The 18,057-nt window shown below is 41.5% G+C and overlaps 1 protein-coding gene across 5 annotated transcripts in view; it reads right to left on the reverse strand.

Annotated features, from left to right (window-relative positions):
• The window catches only part of LOC119008605 (partitioning defective 3 homolog), a 377,798-nt gene that overhangs the window by 152,749 nt on the left and 206,992 nt on the right, over positions 1–18,057 (reverse strand). For all 5 annotated transcript variants that reach the window (XM_037079110.1, XM_037079112.1, XM_037079111.1 and 2 more), the window contains 3 exons: positions 6,417–6,470; positions 5,573–5,758; positions 4,872–5,042 (listed from right to left, as the gene is read on the reverse strand). In XM_037079110.1, coding sequence (XP_036935005.1) covers positions 4,872–5,042; positions 5,573–5,758; positions 6,417–6,470 — 411 coding nt within the window. The remainder of the gene's footprint in view (positions 1–4,871; positions 5,043–5,572; positions 5,759–6,416; positions 6,471–18,057) is intronic.

Consider the following 18,057-nt stretch of genomic DNA (forward strand, 5'->3'; position numbering starts at 1 on the left):
ATGCAAAAAATTGGAAATTCTCTAAAATGTTGCCATTTTCTGATATTAACACATGAACCAACCTGAGGTTACATATTTCCAAAGTGTTTTTTACATTGTTTTTTCACCTTTATCATTTCACCAGGTTTGACAGATGCTCGTTTGATTGTGTCATCTTGTTGCACAATCTCTTGCGACCTACCTGTATCTCAACAAACCAACACCAATTTTATAATTACGAATGGGTGGATGATAACGTGCACTGATTAATATATTCTTTCAGCTACTGCTATCCTATGACTTGGTTGACTAAGTGTCAAATTGAAACTTGTATTTTTAAGCTTTCTGGGTCACCATGGTGGGGAGGAGGATGTGTGGCTCAGACCCCCTGGTGATGCCTCGGCCAGACACTAAATATTCTATATAATGTGTATGAAAATATTCTGGCAATGCAGCTTGTAAACTGTGATTTTGTTGTTCTGTTCTGTACATGCAACATCTTTTGCATGTCTGTCCGATCTGGGAGAGGGATCCCTCTTCTGTGGCTCTTCCTGAGGTTTCCTCCATTTTTATTTCCCCCTGTTAAAAGGGTCATTTTCTCAATGTGGCAAGTTTAGAATTGTGGGTCTAAGGACAGAGGATGTCATTCACTGTGCAGATTGTAAACCCCAACCCCAATTGAGGCTATGTGATTGTGATTATGGGCTACAAAAAATAAAATTGATTTGATTTAAGCTTAGATAAGAGCCATAATGGTCCACACTCTTCAGATTTTAAATCAGGTTCATGGGAACCTTCCGGGTTTGTGCTCCATTAAAAATAGTCCCCATGCTGTGTGGATGCTTTGTTAGACTTGAATACATCCTTAATCATGCTGAAGTTTTTTGTTTTTTTTTTCTCCTTTATTCCGAGGTCGGCAAAATTTCTCATTTTAACCCAAGGCAAAGGCCACTCATCGGCACTGCTTTAACGGCAGCATAAATAGCCCAGGTACTCCACATCAGACATGGGCTTAATCATGGGCCCTCAGCAGTATGAACCAGCCTATTGAAACACTTTGACACTGAGAGGATCTGCCTCAATATATGGAAGCACATGTGGGTGTGTTTTTGTGGGGGTAATACATTTGTGTGTGCATGACTGTGAAAAGGCTGGTAAGAGGTCACACCATGATGTCACACAGTCCACTTCACATTTTCATTAAGGTGATTCATCCATGTATTACATACAATGTAACATTTCAAGTTATGTTGTGTAAAAAACAAAAAAAAACAAAAACAAAAATCCTAGTTCAGAATTGTACGTTGTTTTGGTAGTGCAAGCACCTACCAAACCAAGCAGCTTGAACAACCAAGAACACTGCACTGCTCTCTTCTGACAAGGTTGATGGTACTTTGGCCAACAGAACCCAGCAATGATGAAATCAATGCAGTTTTCATAGAGTAGGGTGGCCTGGATATGCTGCACCCATCGAGGACCCCCCCCCCCCCAGATGCGTTAGACTGTGCTGCTCAGCTCCTCTCCCCTGCAGACAGTGATGGATCTGATTCATTTCAATGGTGGCCTCCAGTGCTCACTCCCATTCGGCTGCGTGACAGTGGCAAACTGGCTCTGGCTCCCCACATAACTGCCTGGCCAGCACAGCAGAGCAGGAGAGAAGGGGGAGGTGGTTGTAACTGCTGGGGGCCTTCGTCGACATTTAACTTCGGCTTTTCTTATTTCAGGTTTGCAACTGACCTTAAGTTCCTCACTTAGAATCCTATCTTTTATGTACTCTGTATATTAAAAATCCCGCTAGTGATTTACTGGCATCTGTTTAAACCACTAAGCTTCCTGAAAGCACTACATCTTCAGCAGAACACGGTCGCCTGTGATGGGAGTTTAATGGATGGAATCTAAAATGCACTGTTACATCCCTTTCTCCTTTTGTGTCACACACTCTTTATACCTTTCTCTGCAAGATGTCTTATAGCAGCTGATGGTGAAATAAATGTCAATTTATATATAAAACTTGTCGAAATGTCTCTCTAAATTGTAATCCAAATGGATCAAAAATGTAATAAACATCATCTGTCATCCTTACTCTGACAGAGTCATAGTTAAATAATATTCAAAAAAAAGGGTTTTAGCTGTCTCAGACTGTGCTTGTCTGTGACCTTAACTGTCTGCTCAGTGTCAGTCTGTCTACCTGTCTGCCTGCTGGTGAGGGATTAAAGAGGACAGGAGAGTGACTGGACCGAAGTGATAGAACTCACTGAACCTTGGGGCCGGGCTTTCCCCAAAGGGACATGTGTCCTCTCCTGTAGAGCGGAGAAGGGGAGGGGATGCGGATAGAGGAGGGATGAAGGCTCGAGGAAAAAAGAATGGGTGTCGACCAAACACACATTTAAGTTCTATTACAAAGCCGCCCCACAGTCTGTCCCTCTCACTTGGATCGACTGAAGGGCATCTCACCAAACTCTAAACAAACAAGCTGGCAAAACTGGACAGTGCTGATTAACTGTGAAGATTCTGTTACTACACTGCCCATTTCCTATCTAAAATGTTTTCAAAAAACATGTTTTTTAAGCATACTGTTTGGAGAAGGTTGCAAACCATAAGTGGCCAACATATGGTTCTATTACTGTGAAACTTCCAGTCAAACTGCAGATGAAGGCAGTGCTGATCAAATATGATTATTATTTATTGTCTATTTCCCATCCAAATGTTTTCAAAAATATATTTTAGTTCACTGTTTAGTGGTAATATGATATCATGTGTTAGCAGCCGGCCACCAAACTGTTTCCCGTTTCAAAACAGATGATGAGTCAAAACCAAGCAGCGCCCAACCTGCAATATGTCACCCATCAGCAGGGGTGTTTTTTGGTCTGGTGAGGTGCTGTGCATTCTGTTCAGCCCTTATTCTTTCATCATGTAGCAAAAATCTAAAAACATTTGAGTCTTTCTACTACATCGACAGAGGGCTTAACTGAGTGGACAAGTTGTCAAAATGTCATGTAAAACCATAATAATGACGAACGTGTCACTTTTAAGATAAATTTCATTTTCTGGTCAAAATCCTTTTCAGTGGAGTGCTTGGAGCACTTTTATCATGAAAATCGCTATTTTTAAAACACTAAGAAGGCTCGTAACAACATGAAACTTTGCTCATAGTATCACCAGGGTCTCTACACATGAACACAAGCATTGAGAAGATCGTTTGTGTACACACAGTTTACTAAAAAGAAAGTTTTTGAACAACTCACGTTAGCAGTTGTTTCTTCCGCTTGTCGCTATCTTGCCAGTCAAGAAGTGTCGATCCCCGAGTGTGACATAACAGGGAGGAGAATAACGGTAAAAAGCTCCTAAAGCTTAGTTCCATATAAATGCACAGATAATGTGTTGTTTTGTCATTGTCGAAAACAATATTGACCTTGAAGTTGAAAAAGGATCCTCATATGGAGTCCACTCTTTCGCATTCAGAAATCGACACTTCGAAAGCTTGCTGCTTTTTGTCAGAGACAAATAGTTCATATTTTTTATCTATTGAGTGTAAAGCAGGATTTTTGTAATATTTGCTAAATTTAATTAGTTTCTGTTTTGTGCCATAAGCAACCGAGCAGACGCATACCGTATTGCAGGATCCAACTGCTCCAAATTGGAAAAGAGTAATGTAAGGAAATATATGTGTCATCTGTGCGAGTTCAAATCCAGTCCCTGGCTGTATTTATCAAATGTTCACCTGTTAAACTATGTCGTGCCACAAGTTGGGGAGGAAAGGAGTTGAAAATTGACAATAAAACAAGAAGAAAAAGAAGTGCACAGGGTGTCAGGGCGATGTTGTGGGGTGAGAGGAGGGAGAGACAGAGTGCTGAGCAGAAGAGGCCAGCAGGGAGGGTGAAGGGCAGAGAGAGGGACTGGGGCTCAGCGTGGTACTCCAAACTGACGCACAGCCACGGGACACAGGCTCCAATTAGAGTCAGAGCAACACTAATCAAACCTGATCTACAACCTCTGGCTGCAGGCTGAGTGAACGTGTGTGGGCCTTTGGATGTGTGCGTATTTAGGATTGTGGATGTGTGTGTGTGCGAATGCAGACACATCAGTATACTGTGTTTCAGTCACACTGTGCTTAACATTTCTCAACTTGCTAATTCAAGTTTGCTTTCATCTTGGTTTTTACTTCAGTACGTGAAAGAACATTTTAACATCTATTCATCTAGACGAGAGGCAGGCTGGGATTAGCTCAGAAACACAAAGGGTATTTCATGAAGGAGAAATCCCCTCACTTTCAATATTCTTGACTGTCGTCTAATGACAAATATCCACCTGATGGCAATACATATTCTTTTATCTGCCTGTCCTACAGCGCTATTCCTCAGGCCTGTCAATCACAAGTCAGTGAAGTGCTTCCTTAGATATCATATCAAGGCCCACCATTGGCAAAGAATATCATGCAGTCCCGGGAAGGGGGGTGAGATTGGATCACCCATCTCACACAGGAAATGGGTCTGTTTGAAGATTTGCATGGTGGTGTGGTCGCCTCATAAATGTCCTCCTTTAGCTATCTCAGAGCAACAAAAACCTATATGGGATAGATTAGGGCCAGCAGCAAGGCAGAGGAAAGCCACTCTCATTTATCATTCAGTGCACTTAAAATACAGCTATCTCTCTTCTTCATTCAACATGTCTTTCACTTGACCACAGACAGGATTTGAATACATGCATGTGCATTTCCTTTGCCTGTGTACACATGGGGGAAGTGAAATGCACAATTCACCTTGGAGTTCTGTTAGCTCCTGATTAGAATACTAGTAACGATATCTGATTAAAGAAATAAACAAAGGTAGTCCATTTCAATCCCACTACTTGTGATGCACGTACGTGTTGCTCCTCCCTGATGGTTAGCCTACCTCACTGTTTTTGGACACCAGCCGGGCCACGATTAGCTGAATCATCCCTCGCTTATTGCCCTCTACAGACATGGATTTGCGCAGTGTCTCCATGGCATCCTGGTTGGTCATCCCATGCAACGACTCCCCATTTACTGCAATGAGTTGGTCATTGACACGCAGACGCCCATCCTGCAGACAAACACCATCAGCAATAAGGTTAGATTAGACTTGGAAAATACTTGTATCACAGTTTTATGATTACTGTCATCATTGGATTAGATGAGAGCAAGAACAACATGACGTTCTGCAACTGCTTTTCAGGCAGGATTTTAGAAAATCACATGTACCCTCTCTCCAAGAAAATCCCATTAAATACCAGGGCATGATCATAATCTTGTTTTCCTCTTCTCTGGAACACATTTTAATGACACTGTAAAAGTCTCAGTCTGACCCAAACCACCAGTATTTATGAACATTGGAATTAACAATTCAAGGGAATAATAACAGAAGAAAAAAAAGAACATTATTGTCCAAAGACAAAAAAAAAAAAACAAAAAAAACAAATCACAGCATGGATGTCACTTGAACAGTATTAACATCAAGTGCCAAGGAATGTGATTCCATGCTGTATAGAGGTCCACATGAATAGTTATACATGCCTGAAGGTTCTCGGTTGAGATAAAGGTCAGAGCGCAAGTGGGTGGGGAGTAGGTACTTGCCTTACTAGCAGCACCTCCATTGATAATGGATTTCACAAAGATGCCCAAGTCGGTGTGGTTTTCCTTGGACCGATTGCCCTTGACGCTGACTCCCAGGCCTGCTGAGCCCGAGTCATTCAGTGGAATCTCAAAGGTCAAAAACTCCTGTGTACCATCAGGGGTTAACACTATGTCGTTTTCCTCAGGCTGTGGGTATGAAAAAAAAAGAAAGACACATCTTTTATTTTGTTTTAAATGAGTCGGCTCTCACATATTTGTCATGGCCCAAAAATGAGCGCACATGTATTTTGGGCTGATGAATCAACTTCCCACCCAAAGTTGGCAAACTGTTGTTGCGGCCAACTACAATGTCACTGTTACATTCAAAAGGGCTGTGTGAAGTGTAACTTCACTTTGGTGAAAAGACAGATAAACAAAGAACAAAAAAAAAAAAAAAGAAAAGAAAAGAAAAAAGATAATAGACACTAGTGGAACAAGAATTGAAAGAGGAGGGATGGTGAATGACAAGAAAATGGAAAGCAGGCGGGAGACAAGATAAAGAGGAGAAAGATGAGGGAATAAGGAGAAGAAAGTGAATGGATGGCGAGCATGTCACATATCTCAAGGCTGTCATTGTCAATTGGCCGTACTGTCTAGCCAAGCGCTGCTAATTCCTTTCCACCGCCATGAGCTCGGTGTAGGAACAGTGGGGACAGCAGGGAACTTTGAAAACGCCAGGTAGCAATTTGGCGCTCAAACAACAGTGGCTTCCTTTGAACAACACCCCTTTGAAGGATAATTGTGACATGTTAAGAACCTGACCCTCCTTCCCCGTACGAACTGTGGGCCTTCTGTTGAAAATTACCATAGCTGTGTTTTGTTGCCGTGGCCAGTAGTGCAGATCCTCATGCATGGTACACTAAAAAAAAAAAAAAAAAAGGTTCATTTCAGCTGCCAGATAGGTGTGAGGGAGCTACTGTTGAGTGTCTCACACCCAGTGCGATCAATTCAGCTGGAAAATAGTCCATCAAACAACCACTCCAGTCTCTTTTCTGACAATTTCCACAGGTGTCCAACAAAGACCATCTGTAAAAAAAAGATAACCAAAGGAGTAGCATTTGTGTGTTTTACATCTCGCTCGCAGCCAAACAGAAGGGGGAATGAGGTGTGAGCGAAAGCTGATGGTGTAGAGAAAACACCAGAGGCATCAAAGATCTGGCCGTTTCTGTTTTGTGTTGATGACCAGAAAACCTGGTGACGGTTCAAGAGCATTTAAAAACAATTTCTATTAATTTCCATACCAAAGGTTTCTGGGTTATAGCCAAGATAAAGGGAATAAGCAGAGTAACGATAAGCTTCAACACTCCAATGTTGTTCTACCCTAACAGTTTGAAAATGAGACACTGCTTCTTTCTCTGTATATCTCATACAGAATGTAACAAGTCTTCCTCTACCTTCAACTGCTCCACTTTGAGGTCTTGGGAGTTAGATCCCTAGCTCAAGGGCACCTCAGGAGCAGTTGATAAAAATGTTTGCCGATCACTTCTTTCCCCCTGCACCTTCATATTCAGCAGACAAGCGCTGACAACCGTCCGATCGTGAGCCCACTCCACAGGAAGCTTGAGAGCAGCGCAGTAATACTGTGATTGGCCAGATTGTACAGTACATGCATCCTTATTGCCATGGCAGCCAAATCCACATGAACAATACTGGCAGTGAGAGCAATCAACCCCAGAAACCCACCCCAAAACCTCTTTAAATAGACTCACATCAATACACATGCGTGCACACACAGAGCCAGATGGATGGCAGCCAGGTGTGTGCCCTTCACAGCTGCTCGGATAAAGAGTGAAGCAAAGGGAAGAGAGGGAAAGATAGAGCATAAGGTGTCTTTTTTTTGCCTTGTCTGGGGCTGAGGAGTTATTAGGATGCAGCGGTGCGTTCAGGTGGAGGCTCTTTTCAACACCCTCTGACTGAGCCCCTATTCTCCAGACAGCCGTCCTGTCTGCCCCCTTTTTCTCTCCCCCTGCTTTTCTTCTTCTGCTTTCAAAATGACAGTACACCTGTCTGTGCAACTTGCCAACTGGGCTTTGACCATGACTGGACCCTTAGTACATTCAGACCACTGGAATCCATATAGGCGAGCTGCATTTCAGCACCTCCGTTTCCATTACAGAAATCACCGGTACTTGTCAGGAACTGACCCTTTGCTTCCCCTCAGACGTCTGAGCGAAGCGGGTAGAGGGCAGGAAACAAAACAATTGAAAAACAATTTCTGTAATGCGGGGGTGGATATAACACATCACAAAACAATGTTTGACTTCCCATTACTGTTTAGAGCTTGTAAAGACATAAAGTAAGAATTCCTTGCTGCTCTGACAGCTGCTATATTGAACCTTAACTCAACATGTGCATTGTGTTTGGTTGGTTTCCATTGCAGGCCCCGTAGCAACGTGGCAAAAACATAAAATTTCCACCCTGAAAAGCATGCTCGTGGATGAATGGCCTTGTGCGTCATTGGCAGGATCAGTCTTTATCTTTAATGAAGATGTTTTATCAAAATAAAATAAATAAATAGTGGTGGTGAGTTATGTCCCTGGAGAGGCTTTTAGCCCAGCAGTTGACGATAGTAATACATTGGATGCAAAAATTACTTTGGATGGACCCTGTCTGAGCCTGTTTGTGTCTATATTTGTGTGAGTGAGTGTCTCCACGTATGCGCTCTCTCCCAAAATGATGACAGAATAACCACCCACTCAGAGCGGTGTTCCGGGAATAGCGGGCCGAGGCAGAGAATGAGAGAGCAGTGTAACATTTTCATCAGACAGCAACAAGCGCCGCTAGCCAAGAATGAGTTTGTCAGGCTGCTTGACAGACCTCGTTGCACCGATTCAGCTCAGGCAGAGCCGGATTGAAATACCTCTGAACGGGAGAAGAAAGAAAGTCGGCTGATTGTTCCAAGCTCAGCCCTGTGTATGCACCTGGGACAGACAGCGCACAAGTACTTACAATAGATGAAATGATGTAAAAACACTGCAAGGCCTCTTGTTTAAAGCAAAAAGCAAAGGGAAAAAAAAGTTTTATGCATAATGTGTCTGTTATCAGACAAACTCAAGATAAGTCTCTGCTGCATTGTGGGTTCAACATGTTTATCCAAATCAAATGTGCTCCTTGGGTATGATGAATGGCTTGAAACCTTCTCCTGACAGGAAGTGACAAATCCAATGCTGCACTCGACACTAACGATGGCTGAATGTGTGCACACCTCTATCCCCACTAGTTGCTAAAACCAGGAATGAAGTCTACCTGACTGTGATTACAATTGGCCTTGCACATTAACAAAAAACTTTATTTTAGATAACATTAATGAAGTTGACTTCCTTGGAGTGCTGGCATATCTGCTTTAAAGTGCATATTTTTAACGTGTCTTGCTTTCCTCTGTTGGGATTTCAGTTGTGATAGTGAATGTAAAGTCGGAAAAAGCAACATTTCTATCAGAGAAAAACTTTTTCTGATAAACTTTCCTGCTTGTCCTGCATTCTCCAGGTGGGCCACTGGTTGTGAGTCTGGATTACACAAGAGTTCAGAAGACAAACAACAACCATCACAAGTTTTAAGGAGAAAGTAGAGCTTTGTCTGCAGTTACTGACATTTTTATAATGTGTTTGTGCTGCTCTTCAATGACAATTATAACAACCTTCTTGAATGTCCATTTTTAAACATGTTCATGTTCTGTGAAACTGCCCTCAAGAACTTATTCTGGAGATGATTTGACCCCAAAGATGTAATCTGGTGCTGCTTGAATTTGCTCACATACTTGAATAAGTAACATTGCTTGTCTATGTTTATGCACCTTTGAAGGTCCATTGTGATGGATTTTGAGAAAGTAATTAATATAAAACTATTAATATAAAACTAAATATTTACTAAATTACTAATTACTAAAACTAGACTAAAAATATAGATTTATAGTTTATAAATCTAGAAATCTAGAAACACTGTGTTTTTGTGACCTTTAATACCTACACAAGGAGAGTACTATTCCACAGAGACCTGCTCCATGTTCCTCTCAGGGATGTTACTTCAGCTGACCGAGCAGGCAAACTTCTGTTTCAGCACCCGGCTAACTTGAAAAGATAAAATGATTTAATCCTGTGTCTTCTATTACTTCTAGACTTTCCATAATTTATTGCAACCAAATGGCTTAAGTAATAATAGTGAAACGAGACATTTTGCAGGGATTCTGACGCTCAAAAAAATGCATCCACCATTTTACAGCAGCCTGTTTCACAATGTAACATTATGAACATTTTGTTATATGAGTTAGTGTATACTATTTGTAGTCTAAAAATTGCTCTCATGGTCAAACCATATTACATACAGTCACGGTCAAACGTTTACATTCAGTTTTTACTTCCAGTGATTTCTACAGCTCTGATGGAATAAGTGGAACACATAATACTTTGCCAAAAAACACTCTTGAAGTTTGTTTCAAATCAGAACTTATGATGTGTCTTGGGAAAATGTCACCAAATCTGCTGCCTCAAAAATATATAATATACATACATACATACATGCAAATGTCCCTTGGCTATTTTCATCCCAATTAGGTGCCCACATCTGGTAGTGAATTTTTAACCACTCCTCTTGACAGAATCGGTGAAACTAAATTTGCTATCATCCTGGGATGGAATATTTTGTTGTCAGCATAGTCCACCTGTCTCGATGGGGTTCAAGTCAGCATTTTGGGAAGAACATTCCAAAACTCAATAGCCTGATTTTAGTCAGATTTCCAAGAATTCCATTTCTTGAATACTCTGGACATAATCCTCCTTCTCCATTATGCAGACTACCTGGTATCAAACCCAGGGTTAGAGTTAGGGTTCCTTCTAGCTGTGGGGCAACAGCTCTAAAGACTGTGCTGACATGCAGACCCCCTCTCAGCTCATGTGATACACTTGACTGTGGACATTGAATTTTCTTCCTGATCATGGCAGTGACCCAACTGTGCCATACACTTTACGCTTACAAACAGCTGTTTGTACAGTTGATCTCTGGACTTGCAAATGTTTTGAAACTGCTTGATGTGACTTGCCTGACATGTTCAAATCAATAATGCACTTTCCAGATTAATACTGAGCTCTTTAGACTTTCCCATTGCAGAGTTTGTGGCTGAGTCTACTGGGTGTATCGAACAATCCTCTTACAAAATGGGCCCAGAAAGTCACTAGCCATTATCAATCATAATCACTCAAAAGACGTTAAGAGACCATGCTACAAAGAAAATTTAATTCACGTAACTTTCTACAACCACCAAAATTGATTGCTCAAGTTACTGTTTGTATATTTTTGAGCCAGCAGATTTGTTCACATTTTCAGAGGACCCATAATAAATTCAATAATTTATTTTATTTTATTTTTTTTATTTTTTTGTGACACAGTAGTATGTGTTCCACTCATTAATTACAAACAATTTAGTGTATTTTGACTTTTGCATGTTGCATCACATGTTGTTAGTCACAACAAATACCAACAGCTGGCTGCAATTGTGCATTGATGCAGTCCCTAAAACTCAATACATAACCAATTTTACATGGAGTGGTTGTAATATCATTATTATCATTACCCCAATAGCTTAAGTGACTAGCCACTTGGCCAGCTTGTCACAGAAGCCCATGTCGTGTTCTTTTTGCTCCCTGACACAGCCGTGCAGTCACAGTCTATTATATGATTAAGTCCTTCATTAATTAACACTGTGATGGGGTAGGGACCATTCATTACAGTCTATTGTCCTGGCAGGGGAGGGCGATAGAGGCAGCATCTGAGCAGAGACACAAACAGGTGAACGGAGGAGGGCAGAGAGAGGAAAGTGTTGCTCATCACTTTAGCAATAGAAGCCAGCCTGCTTAATGGGCCCTTTTGTTTTGCTTCTAGCTCGCTTAACTTGTCACGTGCTAATAGGAAAGGTGTGCTGGATGTGTGCAAGTGTGAGCCATAGAAACAGAGCAACAAGGAAAGAAAGAGTGAGATACTAGAGAAAAGAGAGAGAGAGAGAGAGAGAGAGAGAGAGAGCAGGAGAGCAAGAGAGCTAGCAAGGGAGAGAGAGACAGAGAGAGAGAAAGAGAGAGAGAGAGAAATACAGAGTGCAAATGAATCACAATTACTTCTATTCACACACAACTCTGAGTTCTCCGCACATCACTGCCTAAAATAATTAACACTGCTGGAAACTTCTTTCCACACTTGGCCCAATTTGGTGACATAAAGGTCATTGGAAATGAATTTAAAAGGGCTAAAAGAAATCAGCCATGGGTGTAATTGCAAAAGTGCTGCACGCGTGATAAGTATTGTACCACACATTTCGTTTGGCTGTGTTTCTACTTGCAACATTTTGTGACAAAAGGGGCCAAATATTAAATATGTCTTGGCCTAAAAACAAATCCAGCCTTTTCCAGGTACAAAGAGGGACTGAGGGCTTTTACACAACACTAAAGGGCATTACGCACACTGCTGGCAGTGGCAGGTTTTTAGTGTTTGTGGACTACCATGTTCTTCACTGGGTAATCCAACAGATTTTGACTCAGCACTGACAAACATGGACTGTTACCCTTTGGGGATTTTCTAAATGACAAAGCTCATTCGGCTCATTAGCACAACAAAGTCTGTTTCTACGGGTGCATCTGAGGCCAAATCTGCCTACATCCCTACAACGGCTACTGGCTCTCAATGAAGGAAGGCACTGAGTGCATTTCACTGTGATCAATCCCTCCAAAAAAAAGAAAGAAAAAAAAGAAAAAAAAAACGCCATAAAGAGAGTTGGCTTGACACTGGATGTTTCTATTGATCATTTGGAAGCGATTACATCTAATCAAAGAAAACATCAAAAAATAAAAGGTGACAGGGAGTGTTTGCAAAGGCGTGTCAGTGGAACCAAAGTAAAGACACATATCAAGAAGCAGATGCCACTCATTTCAAGCTTCAATATGTCCAGCTGCATATATATAGACTTCAACCCTTTATGTGTTCTGGAAACAGACGCTGAATCCCCTTTGGGAGAGTGACTGTGTCGCCATAAGTGGCCTTTAACTACCTTGTTTATCGGCATAGCACAATGCTGCGGTGCACCCTCCCGTTCTCTACACTGACAGCAAGCATAATTATGGGAACAGCTGCTGAAAAGTGCTAAACGAAAACAGGTGGCGTCGACTAGACACGCTCGGAAATCGTTAACCAGGCTGGCATTGTCTTCAACCACGCTTGGCAGCATTAGCTTTAATTATGACAGAGCATGTTTCTGAACTCTGCACTTTTATCAGGGAACCTTTCTATAGGAGCCAAATTAATACTGTAGTGAGAACTCATCAGCATTCTCGAAATAGAAGGAGTCAGTGCTCAACAAAACAAAAAACAAGGAGAGAAAAGCAAGAGGAAAAAAAGTGGGGGAAAAGTGCTAAAGGAGTGATTTTTTTTTCTGCTAAACTTCGGGGAGTAGGAGAAAAAATATGAATTTTATGAAGCTTTCAGCAGACAATTTGGATAAAGTGTTCCAAGAAGAGAAAGCTTTCTGGAGATGGGGAAGAGATTTTTGGTGCCATGGTAACACACTGGGGTCCTTACCTACGAGATCATCGTGCCCTGTCATTTCAGAGACATTTTTAGGCATAAAGTGGAAGAGAAAGTGACCTCTAAGATGCATCCGTCAAACTGTTCTAAAGAGCCCTGTAAAGTCATAGATGCTGTCACTGATTGTAGGTTGCCAAACCGCGGCTCTCCACTGCTCCTTCCAAGGCCTTCAGAGCAATTCCTGTAATTTGACTTCACCTGAGTTCCAACTCAGAGCAAATCTACAGAGTAGGGGTCAGCTTTTCTACACATGTGCTACAGTGGAGCAATTTGCTGATTACACTCGATTACATTGAAGCAGCCGGTCTGCTTTAAAGATTTATCATCGAGTAAAACTGGGAACTAATTATGAAAGAAGTGTGAATACCCACAAAAGGGTTACAGGACCTGAAATTATCAGCTCTACCAGTAAGAAATGACTCATCTCTTCGAGTTGTTTGCCAAGTTTTACTAAGGTAAGATTCTGGCTCAGAAACCTGCTGCTATATAAATAAACTCCTTTAAAGACAGGCAAGAACCATTCTGTCTTCAGTACTTTAATAACAGAAGTTACAACAAATTACATCATCCTCACAGCGAGGCGAAAAAAAGCATTACTCTGACAGACATCTAATTATATTAACACCAAAGATGGAATTTTTTGGCATGGCTGTAGATACCACATAGCTTAAGATAGCACTGTTTTATCACCACTTCGGTGGAATGACCCAAATGGTTTATTATCTTCTGAATGCTGCACTGTGAGAGCATTCAGAGGTTAATGTAACTGCTTTGTGTTTATAAGTCGCAGGATTAGAAGGAGATGTAAGACAAGATAGAGATGAAAGTTACAAGGGAAATCTGAATGTTGTACACATGATTTGTATCTGAGTTCTTATGTGGTTTTTCACACAAAATTACAGGTAATTGATGCAAAATCGACTCTTCGTAGCATAAGTGAAAAACAAACAGAGAAACATCTTACGAATCCCAGAAGTACAGCCATTGCCAGATATCCCCTGTTTTTCTACTGTTTTATTTTATTACATTTTTTTGACTGAACCGTCCGAGGATGTAGGGATGCCAAAGTCAGATTCCTTCATGAGGGTTAAAAGAAAGAATGAGGAGGAGTGAACTTGGCTCTAACTTGACAGATCTGTGTATCATTTGGTTACTTCCAAAGACAGGGGATCGTGTTTTGTTTGCCTCGTATCAAATCATTTCTCCCTCTAGCGACTCGGTAAATGGATCTCTGCGGCAGGGAAATCAATGCAGCTTCATAACTCTGTTCATGTCTTCCAACTTTAACCTCACGATATTGCAGGCAACAAAAGCCAGCTGTATAACACCACTGTAGGAATGACGAAGGAAAGGCAACAAAGATATCATCTGCTGAGAATAATTATGCAAGGCAGTGCGCCACTGATGATGATTGCCTTGATTTGGGAGCGAAAGAACAATGGTGAGCTTGTTTGAATACCTGATCCATTTCAATGAACCAGTGCTTTTATTGCTGCCGTATAAAATGATTCCAGACACTGCAATTATTTCAGCAGAAACTATGTTCAATTGGTGGAGCAGTCCTGAATGCCTCAATTACAGTCCAGTGGTTAAAAAAAAAAGAAAAAAAAAAAAAACGAACATGGCAGCAAGGATTTAAAACCAGGCCACTGGGGTTGGCACTTATGAAACAGGCCATTAGTCTGCTATAACTGTCAGCAATGCTGTCACGCATTTGTCTGCTGTGTCCCCAGCATTTGCACGAGCCATGAATTCGGTGGTCACATCAATCAGAGGCTATAATTAATTGTTCAATTAAGATTCTCATTGCTTGGCAGATATAGCTACTAATGGATCAGTGACAAGTGTGATATGATCATAAAGAGAGGGTTTTAATGTACTGTTTAATTGCTCTTACGTGGTCCGCAGTGTTACAACAGAGGCTTCATGAGCCCATTTGTTCGTCACAGTCCATAGTTCTGCTGGACGTAAAATATACTGTTCATCCGGGGTCATGTAGCGATGTAAGGGCTAGAAGGAACAACGCTATTATGGCAATTGAGCATATGTGTCTAATAAAACCAATACAGTGGGTCAGGTTTTGCATCGAGGGTTTTTATCATGTTGTTAAAAAATGTTTAGGGCATGATTGGGTGTGCGCATATGTGTTTGCGTCTTTAGGCTGAGCTGAGATCATTTCAGTCATGCTGACACAGCAATACTGACAGGCTAAATCACTTAGACTATAGCAAGGGCTTTAGAATCAATTAAAATGATGCGCCATTGCAGGCCTACGCTGTATTTCCTACAACTCACCGTTCATGTAATAAACTGGTAGTTGCAGATTATATTTCTCTGCCTTTGTTTTGCTGTATCTGCTCTAAACTAAATGGCACAACAGGTGTTCAGGGCGCAGATGGACATCTTTATGAGGAGGCAGCAAATACCTCCTTGACTGTTGCCATTGCTTACTGTGCAGTGTAGCGTGACATTTGACTTGGTTATTACAGGAAAAAAGGGAGCTGGAAACACAATCTCCACTCTACAAAGCTGGGCGATGTGGACTGGAGGCTCAGCGGCGCTCGCAGCTGTAAACACAAACAGTGCTGGTAGCTGAGAGATAAATGGCAACAATAAATAACATCCACTGGCTATGCGTGGGATGTGTGGAGTGTATATGTGTGTGTTCAAATATGCTTAAGTGTGCCTGTCTTGCTTGTGTGAGGCAATTTCAGGGGTGTGTATGTATACAAGTTTCTCTCTGTGTTTTCGTAGTGTAACTTCACTGTTGAGTCTTGCTGTGGCCAGTGTTACCAGGCAGGTAATTGGATCTGAAGTAATGAATACCATGAGTATTGTGAAGGGAGAGGGGACAGTATGGTGCTTGCTGTCAGACTAAGTGATGGAGCAAATCACTTAGTTACCAGAACAAATGTTGCCAGTGTAGGTTTTATGCAAACCACATATATGTTGAAACTTTATGTTTCTCTATATTCCATTTTTTGTATGTTGTGACAATGCTGTGCTTATGGCATCATTACATTTAGCCATAAAAACCACTTGGTAAGGGTTACAATAGATTCTTTTTTGACTTCCCTGATTCTGTCACCACAGACACACACTGGAAATTGTCATTAATTCCTATCAAAAATAGCCAGCAGTTTCACTCTTACAAAGGTTGAAACAGCATCTTAAACTCTGGCTTGGCTGTCTCTCCAAGCTGTAAAGCCTAAGCCATCCTTCCAAAGGTAATGCCACCACCATCAGCTCCACCTCTTGACATTAGAGCCTGCTGATATAAATGTGCAACACATTAAACGTATAAATTCAAACACATCCAAGATTTACAGAAAGCCCAAACCATAATTTTATGTCCGATTATCTCAGATTTTGGCCATTTCAACAATGACACCTTTTCTTACTGAATTCTTTATTCACTTGATGTCACAAAAACTCTCTCCAACTACCAACAGATTCCAAAAGAATCATAACAAAGGTAATGAGGACACAAGCGCTCTCAGAGCTTTTGTAAAGTTATCAAAAGACCACAACACACTGAGTCGCTATTCATTCATATTCAAGGTATGGCTCACACAAGTCTTTCTACATCCTCACAAAAGCCCCCTCTGATGATACAAGCAATGCAATAACCTCCAAACACATAGGGGGCAGCAATCCTTCCCACTTCCTCCCTTTAGTCTGTTCAAATCACTGATTCCAACTCCCAGAGCTCTCAAGCATAAGGAAAAGCACAGCTTAAAGTGACTTTGTTCAAATATCCCTTGATCAGCCTTCTACTGAGTCTCGTTCAAGTAAAGCTTTAAGGGAGAACTCTGTACGTCTCAGCTTGCCTCTCTCCTCGTCTAATAATGAACATGTGTTAAAATCCGAAGGTCACAGGGTTCATCCCATGGAACCCACCATGTAAAACACAACGGAGAACCAGACAGGTGAAAGCACCTCTATGAGGAATATTAAACAATGCTGTGTTATTATGGATGGTGAGGGTTAAAGAGAGGGGGAAAAAAGAGGCATGAAAGGGCAGGCTTATTAGTGATGAGTCCAGTGTTTGGTAAAGGTTAAAGCTGCTCTACTTTTCATATAACATAATGTATCTGCCTAAAAATGTCCATTGACATCCTGAGAGTGGAAAGGGAGAGGTAAGCATGCAGACAGACAAAGACAAGGGGAAATCACAGAAGCAACACCCCACTCTGCTCTATTGCCATTTAACCTTTTCTCTTCCCAGTGACTACATATTTATTGAAAGCTATAGAGAGCTACTGCTATTGCTACTGAAAGCATGTCAAAATACACCCGACCGTGGTAATTAAAGACCCAACACAAACATGCTGGGAGGGTAAATTAATTCCTCTGGGGGCGCGTGCAGTGCGCCTGGCATACAATGAAACATCTAAACAAAAGGAGATGAGGAGGGATTTTCAGAGCTGACATTAAACATCAGCAAGCAAATGTCAACTAGACAAAAAATGGCTCTTTTTATATTTTAATCTGTCTATGTGTGTGTGTGTGTCGTGGGATTGTGTGTGTGTGCGTGCAAGGCTATATTCTTTTGACAGATGCCTGTGGTTTTCTGGCACGTCACTCATGATACAATTTAAAACATCATCGCATTGTCACTGCAGGAATGACATGAATGAAAGCACCTAAATGCTCCTCCATACGTGTATTGACGTGGGTCTTGGCTGCGTGTGGTAGCATATACAGTATATGCACGCACGCACACACACACGCGCTCCCATCCAGAATGCGTGACAGAGGAGGCAATTACCGACCATGCTTTTGCTCCATGCTTTATTCGCAATAACTGTCATCGGCAGAGCCTCGGCCTCCTTATCTGATTTTTATGAACATACTTGTGAGGATTATTGAGATTTGTGAAA

The sequence above is a fragment of the Acanthopagrus latus genome, chromosome 19 (genome assembly GCF_904848185.1).
Source record: "Acanthopagrus latus isolate v.2019 chromosome 19, fAcaLat1.1, whole genome shotgun sequence".
Lineage (NCBI taxonomy): Eukaryota > Metazoa > Chordata > Actinopteri > Spariformes > Sparidae > Acanthopagrus > Acanthopagrus latus.